Source organism: Numenius arquata, chromosome W (assembly GCF_964106895.1).
Source record: "Numenius arquata chromosome W, bNumArq3.hap1.1, whole genome shotgun sequence".
Lineage (NCBI taxonomy): Eukaryota > Metazoa > Chordata > Aves > Charadriiformes > Scolopacidae > Numenius > Numenius arquata.
Window position 1 is genome coordinate 3,544,484 of NC_133615.1, and position 18,392 is coordinate 3,562,875.

General features: G+C 52.4%; 1 protein-coding gene across 4 annotated transcripts in view; it reads right to left on the reverse strand.

Annotated features, from left to right (window-relative positions):
• Nucleotides 1–708: 708 nt before the first annotated feature.
• LOC141476617 (CBP80/20-dependent translation initiation factor-like) overlaps nt 709–18,392 on the reverse strand; it is a 135,608-nt gene continuing 117,924 nt past the window's right edge. For all 4 annotated transcript variants that reach the window (XM_074165385.1, XM_074165388.1, XM_074165387.1 and 1 more), the window contains 2 exons: nt 3,654–3,707; nt 709–1,234 (listed from right to left, as the gene is read on the reverse strand). In XM_074165385.1, coding sequence (XP_074021486.1) covers nt 1,019–1,234; nt 3,654–3,707 — 270 coding nt within the window. In that variant the 3' untranslated portion in view covers nt 709–1,018. The remainder of the gene's footprint in view (nt 1,235–3,653; nt 3,708–18,392) is intronic.

Genomic DNA, 18,392 nt, shown 5'->3' on the forward strand with positions numbered 1-18,392 from the left:
AATTAGAACAAAAAAAATTTAAATGGGTTAGAGTGGCTGAAGGGTAGCGGCAACTTGAACAGCAAGAGCCGCAGAATCCCCGTGTTCTTAGAGCCCCCAGCTCAGGCTGAGGACTCCTTTCTCAATCCATGGAGGAGGTCACTGGCAAGACAACGGTGGCTACGTTACTTCTGCAGTGGCTTGTGGACTCCTTTAAGATACTCCTTCTGCTTCAGCATCTTCACGTAAACCATCAGTCAGCTCGGGGGAAGGCCTTGCCTTCCCCATCTCCGAGCCGCTCGCAATTGTCCGTTCAAGGATACAATAAAATAAGAAGAAAATACAAACGCTCGAGGAAAAGAAAAACCCAGTGCAAATAAGAAAGTCGTCCCGCTCTCCCATCCGCTTCCGAAGGGTTGGCGAGTAGGGGCTGGGGAGGGGGCGGGGAAGGAGCACACACAGAAAGTCGAAGACGAGAGGAGGAGGGGAGAGGTGGTGGTGGTGGGGGGGAAAGAACCTAACGTAAGCCCCGCTCGACAAAAGCCATCAATTATGAGCGTCTGGTGTGGTGTGTGTCTGGCTTTGTCCTCCCGAGACATCTGCTGCCTGCTGTCTCCTGCCAGTTGGCCGGGGCAAGGCAGGAGGACGGCGTGAAAACAATACTAGCCCCCACTCGGATACGCGGTGGGTTGTTTTTTCTTTCTCTTTTCTCTTTTTTTTTTTTTTTTTCTGCCCCAAATTCTCCGTCTTCTTTCGAAAGCCAAACAATAACCCGGCGGGATGCGTTGCTGCCGCTTGAGCAATGAGTTCGGAAAAAGAAAAACCCCCTAAAACAAAACCACGGCGGGGGGAAGAGGGGTGGCACTTGGCGACGCGGCTGAAAAAGGAACATGCTTCTCCCTCCCCACCCCACGAACGTTATTCTCGAGCATGCTGGGGTTTGGTCTGCTGGGGGGTTTAAATGGGAAAAGCTCTTGCTGGAGCCCGTCAAGGTGCACGTCTTCTTCTCGTCCCTTCCCACCCCGCCTTGCCCTGCCCCTCAAGCCGTCAGTTTTTGGATGGTCTTGTTGTAGTACTGCGTGATGGTGGGCGTCAGGGGGTTCCAGTTGTTGGCGTGCAGCTCGATGACCTCCAGCAGCAGGGACCGCGTCAGCATGGACTCAGAGGGACACAGCATCTTGTCGCGTGCTATCGCCAACAGCTCCGTCATCATCTCGGGCAGCTGCTCCTCCAGCAGCCGGCCGGTGCTCTGCAGCTGTCAGGAGAAGAAGAGGTCAACCATGGCATATTGATCCTTAGGGGTCCCTTCCAACTTGAGGTGTTTTACGATTATCATAGAATTATAGAATGGTTTGGGTTGGAAGGGACCTTAAAGATCATCTCGTTCCAACCCCCCTGCCATGGGCAGGGACACCTCCCACTAGACTAGGTTGATCAAAGCCCCATCCAACCTGGCCTTGAACCCCTCCAGGGAATGGGGCAGCCACAGCTTCTCTGGGCAACCTGGGCCAGGGTCTCACCACACTCACAGCAAAGAAGTTCTTCCCCAGATCTCATCTCAATCTCCCCTCTTTCAGTGTCAAACCCTTCCTCCTCGTCCTATAGCTCCCCTCCCTGATCATGAGTCCCTCCCCAGCTTTCCTGGAGCCCCTTGAGGGACTGGAAGGGGCTCTAAGGTCTCCCCGGAGCCTTCTCTTCTCCAGGCTGAACCCCCCCAACTCTCTCAGCCTGTCCTCACAGCAGAGGGGCTCCAGCCCTCGGAGCATCTCCGTGGCCTCCAGAATCACCTCCCTCGCCCCACCGGCCACGCTTCTTGTGACGCAGCCCAGGGCAGGGTTGGCTTTCGGGGCCGATTCTATGACTCTGTGATATTAAAACACCGCGCTGGCTTTCGTAGCCACTCTCCACCCTTCCAGCCCTCCCCTGTTTGATGCGGCGGGGCGGGCGGGCAGGCAAGGTGAAAGGCGTCACGGCTTTGGAGAAACCAAAACCACCCGGCAGCCGGCTCCGAGAGCTGAACGCGAAGGGCGAGGTTTTCAAAAGCCGGGCTGCTGGCGGAGCGAACGGTTCAGCTCCCACTGACTTCAAAGGCGGCAGCGCCGGATTGCTTTTTTTAAAAAACAACAAAAAAAAAAACACAAACCAAACCAAACCAAAATAAAAAAAAAAAAAAGAGAAGAAAAAAATCCCACCTTAAAAAAAAAAAAAAATCAAAAAAAAATCACGCTGTTGTCAAAACAAAGGGCAGGCTGTGATGTGGTCTCCCTGCCTTCTACCTGGCCCTTCATTTACTCGCTGATTCACAGCTGCCAGCGACTCCCAGTCATTAATGGGGATGAGCAGAGCTCTCCTGTATGCATAACAAATCCTGCCCCGCCGAGATCGGCGTTTATACCCGTCGTGCTGCTTCCCTGAGGACGGCCAAGGTTTTTTTTTTTTTTTTTCTTTTAAAACAATTACTCCTTGGGGAGCCTCCACGGAGCAGCGCAAGCCCTCGGTGGTCTCAGAGAGGAGAAGGGCCAAGCTTGGAGTGGACAGAGACGAGTCCACCATCACGGGAGGCCCGTGGGGCTTGCGCGCAGAGGTCCCCGAAGTCTAACCTTAAAAACGCAAGTTCTCCTCCTCCTCCGTTTGCCTGTCGCTTTGCTGAATTTCAAGCATTCAGGGTGCGCTTTCAACTGCTCTCTGCAAGGAGAGTATCCATCCCCATAGGTCGATCACTTCCCAAAGGCAAAGTTAATGAAACTCTGCTGTATTTGTACCCGCGTTTCTCTGCAAAGCTACTGCTGAGCACAGCAAACCTCCTCCGTGCAAGCCACGGGGCAGCTTTTGCTCCAATACGGGCGTTTTTGTGCTTGAAAAATAAACACGGTGAGATTTGAAGGAACCATGATGATATAATTTTGTGGTGGGACCCCAGCTACCAAACTTTTCGCTTTCCTTCGCATGCGTTAAAAGTCCAGTGGTAAGACCCTCAAGGGCCATCTCTTATCTCACGGTGATGCCTCCTCCGCTCTGGAGAGACCCCCCTGCAGTGCTGCCTCCAGCTCTGGGGCCACCAACATCAGAAGGACACGGACCTGTTGGAGAGGGGCCAGAGGAGGCTACGGAGATGCTGCGAAGGCTGGAACCCCTCTGCTGCGAGGACAGGCTGAGAGAGGTGGGGGGATTCAGCCTGGAGAAGAGAAAGCTCCGGGAAGACCTTATTGCGGCCTTTCAACACTTAAAGGAGGCTTAGAAGAAAGATGGGGAGAGAGTTTTTAGAAGGGCCTGTTGTGATAGGACAAGGAGGTAATGGGTTTAAGCTAAAAGAGGGGAGATTCAGACTAGATAGAAGGAAGAAATGTTTTACGCTGAGGGTGGTGAGACCCTGGCCCAGGTTGCCCAGAGAGGTGGGAGATGCCCCATCCCTGGAACCATTCCAGGTCAGGTTGGACCGGGCTCTGAGCAACCTGATCTAGTTGAAGATGTCCCTTCTCATGTCAGGGGGGGTTGGACTAGGTGGCCTTTAAAGATCCCTTCCAACCCAAACCGTTCTCTGATTCCATAATGCAAAGAGGCAACAGGGCTGTTTGGGTTTGGAAATATCTAATAGGTGCCTGGCACTTGCACGGCCAAGGACAAAAGGGACAAAGCCATGAGGACGAGGGAGGGTGGTGCAGGTGCTTCCCTACCTCCATGGAGCAGCAAAGCACAGCGTCTTCCTTCACATCCTGAGATTGCAACAACTGCAAAAGAGAAAAGACAGAGGCGGTGAGAAATGCGTGACCTCCTCCTCCTCCTTTATGACCCTTCTTCCATCTCTTCGTCCTACTTGGCTTATACCACCTCCAGGAGGAAAGGACAGAAAATCAGAAAAAGGGGAGGAAAGAGATTATGAAATTAAGTATTAAGTGACAAAACACGGGGTAAAGTGTATCACCAAGCGTATCCGCTGCTGAGAGCCTGCAAGCGGGACAGAATATAGATCATTTAGATGAATAGCTTTCAGAAGCAATTTTATTTAGGTTAAATCACTTTTTTAATCCCATGGCATGAGAAAATGCACTCGTTTCACATACGTGGCGATGAAATACGACCATCAGGTGACAGCATCCAAGCAGCAGAGCCCTGGGAAGGGAAGGGCTCTGCCGGAGAGGCAGCCACCCACCACTGAACCTCTCCATCCCCGTGGGGACACCTCTAACAGCCACAAAATTACCTGATGGGAAAGTGTTACATCCAATGCACCGTAATTAATATGGCTCCTTCTAGACTGATTATATAGCGGTGCGAGGGCCATGGGTTGCAGCGAAACTACGGTGTCTTGGGTGCACCAACCCCAACCCTGCTCGGCTCTCCTTGGACTTTGGATGACAAACATGAGCTTGAGAGCAGGAGGAACTTCCAAGAGAGACCCAAAACGTCGCTGTGCATGGAATGGGGTCAGACCTGTGGCATGTCCACTGACAGCAGCCCTGAGGTGAAGGACTTGGGAGGTGCTGGTGGATGAGAAGCTCAACAGGAGTTGGTAACGTGCGCTGGCAGCCCAGAAAGCCAACCACATCCTGGGCTGCATCAAAAGAAGCGTAACTAGCAGGGCAAGGGAGGTGATTCTACTCCTCTGCTCTGCTCTGGGGAGACCCCACCTGGAGTACTGTGTCCAGCTCTGGAGTCCTCAGCACAAGAAAGACATGGACCTGTTGGAACGAGTCCAGTGGAGGGCCATGAAGAGGGGCTGAAGCCCCTCTGCTGTGAGGACAGGCTGAGAGAGTTGGGGGGGTTCAGCCTGGAGAAGAGAAGGCTCCGGGGAGACCTTAGAGCCCCTTCCAGTCCCTCAAGGGGCTCCAGGAGAGATGGGGAGGGACTCTTGGTCAGGGAGGGGAGCCATAGGATGAGGGGGAAGGGTTTGACACTGAAAGAGGGGAGATTGAGATGAGATCTGGGGAAGAACTTCTTTGCTGTGAGGGTGGTGAGACCCTGGCCCAGGTTGCCCAGAGAAGCTGTGGCTGCCCCATTCCCTGGAGGGGTTCAAGGCCAGGTTGGATGGGGCTTTGATCAACCTGGTCTGGTGGGAGGTGTCCCTGCCCATGGCAGGGGGTTGGAACTGGATGGTCTTTAAGGTCCCTTCCAACCCAAACCGTTCTACGATTCCATGCAGTGAGGGTCAATGGCTCTACCTGGCCATGGCAAAGCGTAGCAGCTCAGCACGTCTCACCCCACAAACCTTGAAACCACGAGCAAGGACCCTCGAAACCCAATCAAAAAATACACATTTTTTACTTTGTTTTCATATTTACGACTTTGTCACGCGCACAGCGACGCCGTTTCAGGCTTTTTGCGAAAACCACAAGAGAAAGCACAGGTTTCTGGTTGTTTTTCAAGCAGATAAAAAAATACTGAGATTCTCCATCGGCCAAGAAAGTGAGCTGGAGCGTTCAGTGTACCGTGAGGTGGCTGATAAAAATCACTGTTTCTGGCAACACTTGAAGCTACGGCCGCTTCCACTCCATCACCTTGGGTTGAACGAGCCTTGCTGGCCCCGAGCTAATCCCTGCACGCAGCGGGGAGCTGGGTGCGTGGTCCTAAACACTGGGAAAAAGGAGAAAACCTGGGAAAACTGGCTTCATCAGTATCTGAAATTTATCAGGGCAAGGCAAACTTCGGAAAAGCGGCTGGACTAATTAAAACTGCCCATACGAAAATGGCTCGGCGTAACTAAATGTGCTCCGGAGTCACATCCTTTAGTTGAAATCACAATTCTGATTCTCAGCCTCATCATCTCTCCTCCCCCCTCTCGTTTTTTTCATATTTCCTTTTCTTTACAAATAAACGCCTATTTGTTTACCAGCTCCCCAACCGCTGGAAAAATAGCTCGGAAAAAAAAAAAGAGGTAATTCAAGGAATTCTCATCGCTCTCAAAGTTTTGTCTTCCCCCTCTTCTGTTTCCAGCAGAGAGCAGTTTGTTTGCTTTGAAGACGGTGTTTACAGCGTCTCGATGAGCGTGTGGTCCATCGGTTTTTATCTCGCCAAAGCTTCAGCCAGGGTTTTGAATACATGCAAGTCCCCCCTCCCCCCCCCCCCTCCCCCCCCCCCCCCCCCCCCCCCAGTTTATCTTTCTGCTGAGTTGTTTGGAAAATGTTAGTTAAGCCCCAGCCGCACGCTCTGAGATAAGTTCTCACAAACAGTTCACAGATTCTTTGCAAAAAAACCATGAGATTACTTTAAACCCAACAACAACAACAAGGAAAAAAAAATAATTATCAATTAGGGACAAATATAAGCAGTCCAAAAATTCACTCCTGGGGTGAATGAGCATGGCACAAAGTAGGGCTGCAAATTAAAGGTATATTCACTTTTCCTATTTTTGCTATTCTTTAGTAAACGGGAAATACACAATGTGAAAATTAAAGCAAGAAAAGCGGAGTTAGGATTGATTAGGAAGGACCTACGGTGGCCCGATTCCAGCCCTTCCTCTGCCGTGGTCTCCTCGATGATCCTGCTCGCTGCCGGGGTGACATGGTCAGGGAAAGGGCTGCAACTTCACTTGGGCTTTCCTTACCCCAGCTTCCCACCCGCAGAGTTGGGACGCTCTTCTCTACCTCAAAAGGTGGTTGTGAGGGTGAATAAGTCACTGTCAAGTGCTTGGATATTTGGCTAATGAGGAATAGTCTTATCTACCGGTGGTGAAACAGAGACTACATCCTACCCCCAGACTTGGGCAGGCACCTTCTACCTTCATGCTGCCCTCCTGGACCTCATCTGATGTGACTTGGCTGAACATGAAGAATGCATGTGCTCCACCTCACCCATGAGGGCACCGTGTGCTCCACTGCTCCATCGAGGCACCATGTACTCCACCTTATCCATCCAAGCACCACATTCCCCATTGCTCCATCTAGATACCATGTGCTCTACCTTGTCCATCCAGGCACCATGTGCTCCACCTCATCCATCCGAGCACCACGTGCTCCACTGTTCCATCAAAGTACCATGTGCTCCACCTCATCCATCTGAGCACCACGTGCTCCACTGCTCCATCTAGACACCATGTGCTCCACCTTGTCCATCCAGGCACCTTGTCCACTGAGGCACCATGTGCTCCACTGCTCTATTGAGGCATCATGTGCTTGATCGTGTCCATCCAGGCACCATGTGCCCCACCTCACCCATCCAGGCACCATATGCTCCAACTGCTCCATCGAAGCATCAAGAGATACCAGTCCCAAGGGCCACAGTTCAACCTCTGCCTGTAATACATGGTTTGGGGGGAGCCACAACCTGCCCACCAAACTCAGTATGACCCTTTGCAGCAGAGCAGGGCCCAGCAGGCAGATCTGCTGGTGCTCCAGGAACCAGAGTCCCAAGTCCATGGCCACAGATCGTTGTCAGCCACCTGCATTGGTGCATTGATCTGAATTCAGAAGGCTCAGAAAGATGTCACCATCTCCCTGCGTGTTCCTGATCATAACTATGTTTCTAGCATGCTGGAGGGGGGGGCTGGATCTTCCCTGGGGTGTAGGCACCAAAGGGTGCTTCATCCCCACCCACGGCTGCCCCATGTGAGCACCCCAAAGCAGTGAGGTGGTTACTTCGGCAAGAGCACAGTGTTTCCCAGAGCTCTTTGACCCCCGTGTCACCAGCTGTGACAGCACTGCAAAAAAAAAGGGTGCAAATGCTTTGAGACCTCCAGAGAAAAAATGACAACCCTGAAGTCCTGGCACTTGCGTGACCATAAACCTGAACCCAACCAATCGCAATCATCGCTTGCAATCTAATTCATATGTACTTTAAATATTTTAATGTAAACACGCTATACCCATTAAATTGGCACTCCCATGTCAGAATTATTATTTATTTAACTATTTATAACTGCTCCTCCCCGCTGCGTGCATCTGCCCGGATCCCACCACGGGCACCATCCCGTCCCATCCCATCCCATCCTTCTCCACCGGCTTCCCACACGGTTCAAACTGGCTGATGAAGGTTGGATGAGGGAGTGGAAAAAAGGAGCGCGGGGCAGACAGTGGGGCAGGTGAGCTGAGACTCACGCACGCTTCTTGGTTTTAACCTGTAAATAATCTCCTGGAGGCTGAGGCTCTCTGCGAGAAGAACTTCCCTTTGCTCTCCAGCCGGTTTCCCCCATATCGGGCGAAGCCGGGGCCATGAAAGCAGCAGTTCCTGCTGGAAAGCAGACAAAGAGTCTGCTTGATTTCCTAAGAGAGGAGGCTGCATGCCAGAATCTTCCCGGCCATTCGTATAATACCCAACCTCGGTTGCGAAAGGCTTCTCGCTTTTGTTTCTGGTGCTGGACTAGCAGCTTTGCAGACTGGTGGACTCCCTTTCCACCATCGGGCTCCTCCTCTTCCAAATTTCTCTGTCCTGCTGAAAGATGGAGCACTGGGAAAGGTCCTCTGCCCAGGTGGGGACCGGGTGCTAAATATTTTCATAAGTAACGCAAAATAAATTGTAGCTTCTGCTCCTGGAAGTGCTGTGTGGTGGGAGAGCTGCAGTGGTGGCTCTTGAGTGCAACTGGTTTCCGTGACGTGCTACTGGGACCGCTCTCCCCTGACCTCAGTGGCCTCAAAATCTGCTCTTTACACCTTTGCAGAGGTAAACATCATAAGCCCCATGGGGTGGGCACGCAACAGTGGTTGAGGGGGCAAAGAAACCCCAAAACTGCAGCTGTGCTTCATCATGGAGAGAACCAGCTTGGTCCTCCTGAACAGCAATGGACACACATCCACGCGGTGCAGACCACCAGGAGCAAACCAGAGCACTAAGCTGATGGGATTCACATACCCATGAATATTTGGGTTTATTATCTGCTTGCTGAGATTACCTGGGCTGCTGAGAAGCTAAATTGCTTACTTGGGATTCTCAGGGGTGCCCACGCCACGAGCAGGACCGGAGAACCTGCCCCACCGTCCCTTATCACCAAACCGCGCAGGTTTAATCGTGTTCCTCAGCAACTTCTCCCCAGGAGATGGAGTGGGAGCAGCCCAACGCATACATTATTACCCTTTCCAGCCACAGCGACATTTCTCCTGCGAAGCACAGCGCTAATTATTGTGTATGATATCGCTTGCAAAACGACATCCAAGCAACGCTTGCCACAAACTACCTCTTAGCATGCAGTGTTTGCTGACGCTTTGGTGATGACTCCAGAGGGGAAAGCAAGGAAAGCTTGGAATCATCCACCCAGAGCCACGGAGAGGTTGGGACATCCCTGAGACCCAGTGAAAGCTGGACCGACCGCAGCCCACACGCCGCTTGCCCCAGCGGGCAGCTCAGGTTCATCCATCCAGGTGGCAACACGCATGGACATCCAGACGGCCTTGGGGCGTGAAGCTCCAGCCTGGGAACCTCGGTCCTTGCCCACAGGTATGCTTTTCATCCAACGTGTAGGTCACGGGGAGGTGCCTGCTGGTATTCCCTCTGGGGAGTGGGGACCACGACCGCAGAGGAACCAACGTGGTGTGGACGTATCATCCGGGTGTAGCAACCGGCTCACCGGTGCACAATGATGCAATGGGTGAAAACGGAGACACATTTTGATTAGGAAAAAGGAAAAAAAAACAGCTAATTGTGCCACCTGGAGCTTAAGTAGAATGAATATGTCATATTTGAAAGGATGCAGGAGAGATGGTGGTTCCCAGTCCTGATTTTAACCAGAGGAGACCTTGGGAAGGGCCATGGTGGACTTTCTCCTCAACAAGATGGATTTGTTCTACCTTTGAGGTCAGGATGGTCATGGACATCCCCTCATAAGGGGACTTATAAGAAAGATGGGGACAGACATTTTAGTGGGACCTGTTGCCACAGGACAAGGGAGAACGGTTTTAAACTAAAAGAGGGGAGATTCAGGCGAGATATAAGGAAGAAATTTTTTACAATGAAGGTGGTGAAACCCAGGCCCAGGTTGCCCAGAGAGGTGGTAGATGCCCCATCCCTGGAAACATTCCAGGTCAGGTTGGACAGGGCTCTGAGCAACCTGATCTGGTTGAAGATGTCCCTTCTCATGGCAGAGGGGCGTGGACTAGATGGTCTTTAAAGGTCTCTTCCAACCCAAACCATTCTGTGATTCCATGGTTTTATGATCATCCCCTACAACCAGGAGGGCTCTTACGGCGCAGGGTGTGCTGTCCCACTGACACGGCTCTGCAGGCACTCTTGGTGGTCTAATGGACCGCAGTTGGGGAACTCCTGCCCCCCAAACCTCCTGGAAGCCCCATGGTCTGCTAGATGGGTCCTCCTGGGAGCAGAAGCCAGTTCTGCTGCACTTCACAGGCTCTCTGCAGAAAGACATCAATAGTCGTTTTCTGCTTTTCCAGCGGCCCCTTATCGACCTTCTGTCGCAAGTCTTGAAGGAAGATGCCTGAGATAAGATCCATGGGACCGCTTGGCTGCTCTGCATGGGGAGAGTCACGCACTTGTCTGAGCTCCAAGCAATTGCAACAACTCCCCTTTTCTTCTTGTCACAAGGCGCGGGGTGGTGAAAACAGCCAAGACTGGGGAAAATGCAAAGTACAAACGAGGGTGTGGGGGATGAGGAATTACGAAACGCTCCACCAGCAAAGCCAGTTTCAGGATTTCTTCAATCTGCTCCCATTAGAAGTATCTGCTCCTCAACCCAGGACATCAGAAGGTCAGCTGGGCTGATCCTGCACCCACCAACAAGCTGTGCCAGTGCCGCCCTCTCTAAAGGGGTACCGAGTCCCCTACCCTGGGAGCTAAGGAAGTCAGGTGAGACCTCTCCCTAGAGAAGAAACAAGTGAGCATTTGGAAACAGAAGCCCTTTAGATGTCCACAGGCATAAGTGGCATCTTCTCTGCTCCCCCATTTGATGCTAAGGTTGCCCAAACACAAAGTTTTGGGAAAAACCTTTCCCTTATGGAGCTGCCTGTGCTGATCTCTGCGTGAGGCACAGGTTCTGCTGTGCTCCAAAATCTTATTTGTTGGGCTCTGAAAACCCAGCTGAGCTGGGAGAGGTGGCTGTGTCAGGCTGCATCCACTAGCAATGGTCCTTCTCTCTCCATGGCCTTCTACTCATCCCTCCCAGGAGATCTGGTGAAGTCTTCAAGCTCGCTGAAGACGTACAAGGTGCCACCAGCCCATGCACCTCATAGAGGGATCCCTCTTCCCAGTTCCCTGACTGGGGTGGCCTGGTCTCAGCCTGGGTGAGAACATGCTGACAGCAACTCACGCTGCTCCCGTAGGAAGAAGCCACTGGTATGGGTCACTGCTGGTCCCATAAACAGCTGCTCAGATGAGGTGGCATAGGGGGAAAGGAGCTCTGGGCTGGAGCTGCTCCCACCAGCGCGATTGTGTCCAAAGCTGTGTCCATAGGAGGCACCTCCCCTAATGTATTTTGGACAACTTGAAGGAGTCTATTTGGTGGCACCTACTCCTTTTACAGCGAGGTGGTGCTCTCAGCTGAGGAGGAGACTTCCATTCTCCTGTTACCCAACCAGGACTCCCTGGGAGGATGGTAAGAAGAGATTAGTTTGTTTATCGCATCCAGTAAACGAAAATGTTGGTTATCCTCCTTGTCAGGCTCCTGAGGAACCCAGAGATACTTAACAGCAAATTGAATTAAAGGCCAGAGGAACAAAATCCTGTAGCCAGTCGTGGGAAACTCCTCCTACTCCTTTCCACTGTAGACAAGGGAAACCATGAAACATGACTCTCTCTCCCCAGATCTGGAACAGCAGAAGGGATTCCTGCGAAGATGGAAACCATTAAGAGGCAATTACTGGAGACAATGATGAAGAAAATCTGGTCACTCATCAATCCAGACACTGCAATCCAACAGTAGCCTGGTGGTTACACATCCCCTGGCTGGAGGTGGACCTTCAGGACCTGAAGGTGGTTGAGACAGAGGGATAGAGCCACCCAGTCTGCACGCACAGGGAGACCCAGCCACCCAGACGGCTGGCTTCATCCTGCCTGGCCCGAAGACATAATAACCCCGGGAGAGGAGGATGTGATCTCATCCCAAGGGTCCCTGGGAAACACAAAACATGGAAAGAAGGAGCAGCGAGAGACCATCGCAGTTGATTGCGATGGGCTCCACCCTGGCTCGCCCGGACGCTCTCCGCTTTCCTGGCTCCGTGGAGAAAGCGAGCACCCGGCGGCAGACGCAAATAGTGGTGTTTACATCCCATTGAAAGGGTTTTTTGGGAACTAACAATGCCTGGTACGGAGGGCGAAGGAGAAAAACAAAACCACGCGAGGAGGAGGGACCATCCTGTGAGATGGTATCTGGCTTCGTTTCTTTATCTGCCCTAATTGCTTCCTCTGCCTTCTCCACGGGTCTCAGAGAAACAAGGCTGGCATTTCCCCTCCCCTATTTAAAATATGGCCATTATAGTTTTAATGCTGGGACTAAACGAGTTGCGTAGCTTTCCAAGAATCCATGTTTCTGCACATGAAACGCTCAACAGAGTACCCGGCCTCAAAGGCATCATCGGTGCTGCCCACCTTGTTTTGGTCTGTCCTCATCTGCTCCCACGTATCACCTGTTCTCCTTCACCTCAACTCCGCCCTTTGACTGAAACGATGCTGATTAAAGGGAATTTTTTCCCTGCCAGGAGCTTGGTCCTACAGACAGACATGTGCTCGTCCCTCCTCTTTGCAGACCCTGCTCCCGCACGTGACCTCCTGCCACGGCTCCGAAGGTCCACATCGCCCCAGGCATCAGTGTACCCTGCCCGCTCCAAATCCCAGCTTTTCCAGGTCCTCAATCCTCCTTTTCTGGATTCCCAGGACATTTCCCCACTTGTTTGCTCTCCCCATTTCTCCTTCCTTCTCCCATGTCTCTGACTCCCAGTCTCCTCTTCCTCCCTCCTTCGCCTGCATCCCTCATCTCTCCTCCATCCTTTCCCCCTACAAACCACTTCCCAGTTTGCCCCAGTCCTACCAGATCGGAGACCAAACCACTGCTCTTTGCAGAACCACACGGGGAGGACCAGAAGGGGACTTCTATGAGGAAATAAATCCCCTTCTTCACAAAGGACTTATTTTCTCTGGTCAGATCTGGCTTCATGGAGCGACCTGGGTGGAAGGGTGGCACAGGGTCAGGGTCCTTTGGTGCCTTTGGTCCCTTGGTGCCTTTGCTCATTCAATAAAGGACAAATTCTGTCCCATTCTCTGACTAGGAGCCTAATCTTAAAAAATCCTAGCATCTCATTATACTGTCAAAGACCCTTTTTTTTTTTTGACTCAATAGGCTGATGCTTTTTAAAAGTGAGAGTGATTAAAAAAAAAAAAAAAGAAAAAAAAAAAAAAAGAAAAAAACCCAACACGTTAAAAGATACAATTTTCTTTTCCAAACAGCACCACCCTCCTCGCTCGTCTGACTGCAGCCGGGAAGGTTTTCCTCTCTCTTCCTCTGAAGGAGACAGTGAAAAGGCAGTGCCCTCTTGAAGTTCAGACGTTAATTACCGTGTTAGAATATTTTGCTAAATTACACAGCATGGCCCCAGGAGATAACAGGCGCTAAGAGAAGGGAGGGGAGTGGATACCCGTCTACGCGCTGCACCGCAGACTCAGACGTGGGGGAAAGGCAATTAGACAGGGAGTATTTATCCTCCCTGCACCAACCCCCCCCGAGGCTCTCAGTCAGCAGCGCCTACCAAAGGCAGGGAAGCGATGGGAGCGTGCCAAGATTTTAAACGATGCTGAAACGGGACCGTCTCTGCCAACCAGACTGGAGGTAGGAGACAAGTCCTGCAGAGGAGCAACTGTCCTGCCTGCTGCCAGCCTGCCGGCTCTGCTCCCCACGGCCTCTGTGGGGCTGATTCACCACTCCTGGGGGTGTCTATCCTGGGATCTGCCCTGTTTAGCATCCTTATCCATGAATCTGGAGGAGGTGAGGAGCACGTTCTTGTGAAGTTTGGAGATGACACCAAGTTAGAGGGACCTGGGCGCTGCCCTCAGTCCCTCAGGGTTGGTAATGAGACCATAAAAGCATCTGTCTTGGAGTCAGGTCAATGCCCACATCTCCCTTATGGGTGGTGATGCTCAGGGTGACACCCTCAGGGTACCCACCCAGCCCCAGCAGCAATAACCCCCTCAAGGTGGAGAGGCCTCTGTGAAGTGGTCCTGCAGCCACAGCCTCCTGCACGGAGGAGTTTTGCACTTTAATTAGTCTCTCTGTGATGAGCTGCTTCCCGGAGTTTGCTCTGAACTTGCCCCAACAGACCCGTTCGATGCACCCATGGGTGCTCAGAGTGGGACGGTGCCCTGTCACCCCTGGAATCCAATCCCCTTGTATCTAAGCTAGGACATAACAGGTGGACAACCAGATGGGTAAAAAACCTGGTGGGATGGTTGGACTCAGAGGGCTGTAGCTATTGGGTTACAACCCAACTCTGCCTGGAGGCCAGTGATGAGGAGAACTGAGGTGTCTGTCTCAGGACCTGCCCTGTTTAGCATCCTTATGATGACCTGGAGGAGTTGAGGAGCACACTCTTGTGAAGTTTGGAGATGACACAAAGTTGGAGGAACCACTCAATGTGCTCGAGGAGCTGCCATCCAGAGGGACCTCAGCAGGCTGGAGAAAGGAGTCAAGAAGAACCTTAAACATTGAACAGGAAAGAAGCCCTGCGCAGGAGAAGAGCACAGGGGAAGGGGTAAGGGCTGGGATAGGGTTATTATCGGGGGTGAGAGGGGGCAGAGCCCACCCTGTGGGACCCCAATTGGCAAGGTGCCTTGAGGAGACCACAGTGACATTGCCACCTGGCATCTTCTAGAGCTTTAGGTCCCGCAAGCCAGTTTTTCCACCTCCTCGCTCTGCTGCTGTAGGCAACTGCTCAGGTTACCTGACTGCTGAATGGCGTCATAAAAATAAACAAATGCATCCAAAGCAGCCCTCGCCACCAACCACCTTGACTGCAATTGGTTGGCGGAGGGTAGAGGGCTGGCAGGAAGGTGGCAGTTCCCAGGCCCAGAGGCATCTCCTGGGTTGGCATCCCAGCAATGTCTGCCAAGATCGAGACACAAGAGCCAAACCTCCCGACACCATTCACAGAATCACAGAATGATAGGAGTTGGAAAGGACCTCTGGAGATCATCTAGTCCAACCGCCCTGCCAGAGCAGGGTCACCCAGAGCAGGTTGCACAGGAACGTGTCCAGGCGGGTTTTGAATGTCTCCAGAGACAGAGACTCCACCACCTCTCTGGGCAGCCTCTTCCAGGGCTCTGCCACACTCAAAGCAGCAAAGAAGTTCCTCCTCAGGTTTAGATGGAACTTTCTATGTTAAAGTTTGTGCCTGTTCTGTCTTGTCCTGTCACCAGGCACCACTGAAAAAAGACTGGCCCCATCCTCCTGACATTCACCCTTGAAGTATTTATAAGTGTTGATCAGATCCCCCCTCATTCTTCTCTTCTCCAGACCAAAAAGACCCAAGTCCCTCAGCCTTTCCTCGTAAGAGAGATGCTCCAGGCCTCCAATCATCTTTGTAGCCCTTTGCTGTCTCCTCTCCAGCAGTTCCCTGTCCTTCTTGAACTAGCAAGCCCAGAACTGGACACAGTGCTCCAGATGGGGACTCACCAGGGCAGAGAAGAGGGGGAAGATGACCTCCCTCGACCTGCTGGTCACACTTTTCTTGATGGACCCCAGGATGCCATTGGCCTTCTTGGCCACAAGGGCACATTGCTGACTCATCTGTCCCTGCTTCTGCAGAGCATGACCGTGGCTCCAAGCTGGCTACAATCCTTCCTTCCCTGCAGACCTCAGCCACCACCAAGAGCTGTGCCACGTCCCTCAGGACCCAGTCCTAACACATCTTCTCCCCAGCAGCACCAGGGGATGAAGAGGGGAGGGCAGTGAGCTGGACTGGCCCATGCCAACCCCGTTGACACACACGTAGCCGTGGGCAGCACGGAGCTGGATGAAGACCAGCCAGCTCCAACCATGCTTAGGAAAGAGCTAGGAAAGGCCAAAGTGGTGATAATCAGCGAACAATAGATGGCAAATAATATTATTTATTATCTCCATGTCTTCAGTAGCCACGGGGCACTTGTTGCACCAAGCACAGAGCTCTGGAGTGCTCCTGTCCCACTGATGGTTCAACTGACATCTGCTGGTCCCAACCCATTTTCTACATTTTGCTGACTCTGCTGAAGGCCACAGAAAAGAAGAAAGATGGCCAGGCTGCAGGAACTAAAGTCCCTTGGTTGTCCTCCTGCTTTTAGTTGGTTCTGGGGGACGTGCAACGTGAAGTATCGTTGGAGCAGGGTTGAACGTGGTCCTTGGTGTTTGGGCATGGGGCAGAGGCTTTGGGACAGCAAGGATGTCAGTGTGTTCACTCCCCACCATCCTGGAGGGGTAGAAGATGTACAGGGAGAAATTTGCTGTGGTTTTGCGAAATAAAGTGAGGCCAGAGTTGAGAGCATGTGGGCTGGGAGAAGACAGTGGAACATGCCTCTTGCTTAGACCATCAAGCGCGGGAGCCAGGACAACTTCCTAAAAGTGCTAAAAGCGTTTTCATCGAGCCCGATAAAAGACTCATGGAGGAACGCGGTCCTGGAAGATGCCACCACTGGTCCTATGTGAGGACAGGCAGGGCTGGAAGCAGGCAAGGGCTAAGCCCGCGGTGCTCTGTCTGCAGCACAACCATCCCCGGGGAAAGCCTTTCCCCAGGAACAATGCCCTCTTCCAGCTCGCCCTCAATTCCCCGAAGCTCCAAGGGAAGAATAGGAGGAAAGCTCTTTCTTTTGTTTCTATTTAACTTCTCTCCTTTGTTATTCTTTTCCCAGGCTCCCCAGATTTGACGGCAGCAGTAGTCCTCTGGTTCTCATCTGCAAAGCCTGTCTCCTCTGCTCACCGTAAAAATCCCTCCTTAGCCCTGAGAATCTTCGATGCCGTTCTTTGGGCTGGGCTTGGGCATCCCATTTCCCTTCTCTAACTTAAACTACGCAATATTCCGAACAGAAAAACATGTTTCAATCTAAAGCACCACCCACACTCACCATGCTCCATCAAAACACTTTGAGGAGAGCTGGACCCACCTTTAACTTCTCTCGGCAAACCACCTCTTTGCCTAAAATCCCAATGTTGACCCCACCAGACCTTGTTGAGAAGACACTCTCTGCCTGCACAAATATCACCCCCACTCACAGAATGGTTCTGGAAATTAAACTTTTTCATTCTTTGGGTATCCAGCTCCTGGGAGAGGCAGTCACCATCTCAGGCATGGTGGCAGACCCTTCCTTCTCCCCCCACCCTGTTTTCTAGCAGGCACCTCAAGCAATGGGCGCAGAGGAGGATCATAGAATGGTTTGGGTTGGAAGGGACCTTCAAGATCATCCAGTTCCAACCCCCCTGCCATGGGCAGGGACACCTCCCACCAGACCAGGTTGATCAAAGCCCCCTCCAACCTGGCCTTGAACCCCTCCAGGGATGGGGCAGCCACAGCTTCTCTGGGCAACCTGGGCCAGGGTCTCACCACCCTCACAGCAAAGAAGTTCTTCCCCAGATCTCATCTCAATCTCCCCTCTTTCAGTGTCAAACCCTTCCCCCTCGTCCTATGGCTCCCCTCCCTGATCAAGAGTCCCTCCCCAGCTTTCCTGGAGCCCCTTGAGGGACCGGATGCGGCAGAGTTCCCTGGGATGGGGGTACAGGGTGGACCACATTTGTGCCAAGGGGCACAGCCACTCCTTTGGCTCCCAAAACACTGCCCGGGAGAGGCGGCAGCTCTGACCCAAATTTCCTTTGCTGGGATTAAACACCCGTTGCCGTGGCTGACCTGAAAATGCAGCGGTCTGCCCGCTTCCCCGAGGACGGTGATGAATGCCCGTTCGATTAACCAGCAAACCCCAGCATTTATCACTCCGGCCTCGCCTGAAATGAACTTCTCTTTTGATTTATTTTTTTTTTTTCCCCCCAGCCCACAAACCCAACCCATCCACACCGCTCAATAAATAACACCGGCGCTGCCACCCGATGCCCCAGCCATGTCCCCGGCTCCTCCTCATCGGACCACCCAGCACGGGTGTCCTCGCTGCCATCCTCGCTTCCTCCCACCCGGCCCAGCTCCGCAATTAATGATGGTGTTAATAAGCTTTTACTAGGAGTGATTGGTGGGGCGGGAGGAAGAAAAGGAGCTGGAGAGAGGAAGCTTTGCAGGGGGAAGGGAAGAGACGTTCCTGCCTTGGTCATCAGGCAACTTTCCCCTTCCTCCTGCTCGCTCCCTCGCTGACCTTTTGCGGAGTTTGGCAAAGCTACAAAGGAAAAGGGAAAAAGGGGAAAAAAAATAAGAGAGAGAAACTAAAAAGCAAGAGGAGCTGGAAGGACAGGCAGAGGGAGAGGTGTTACCTTGCCTCTTGTAATGATTTATCGTCAAAGGTTGGGTGGATGGAGACAAAGGGAGCACAGAGGGGCTTTGCTGGGGGACACACAAGAGGGGAGGAGTTAGGAGTGAGGGGCT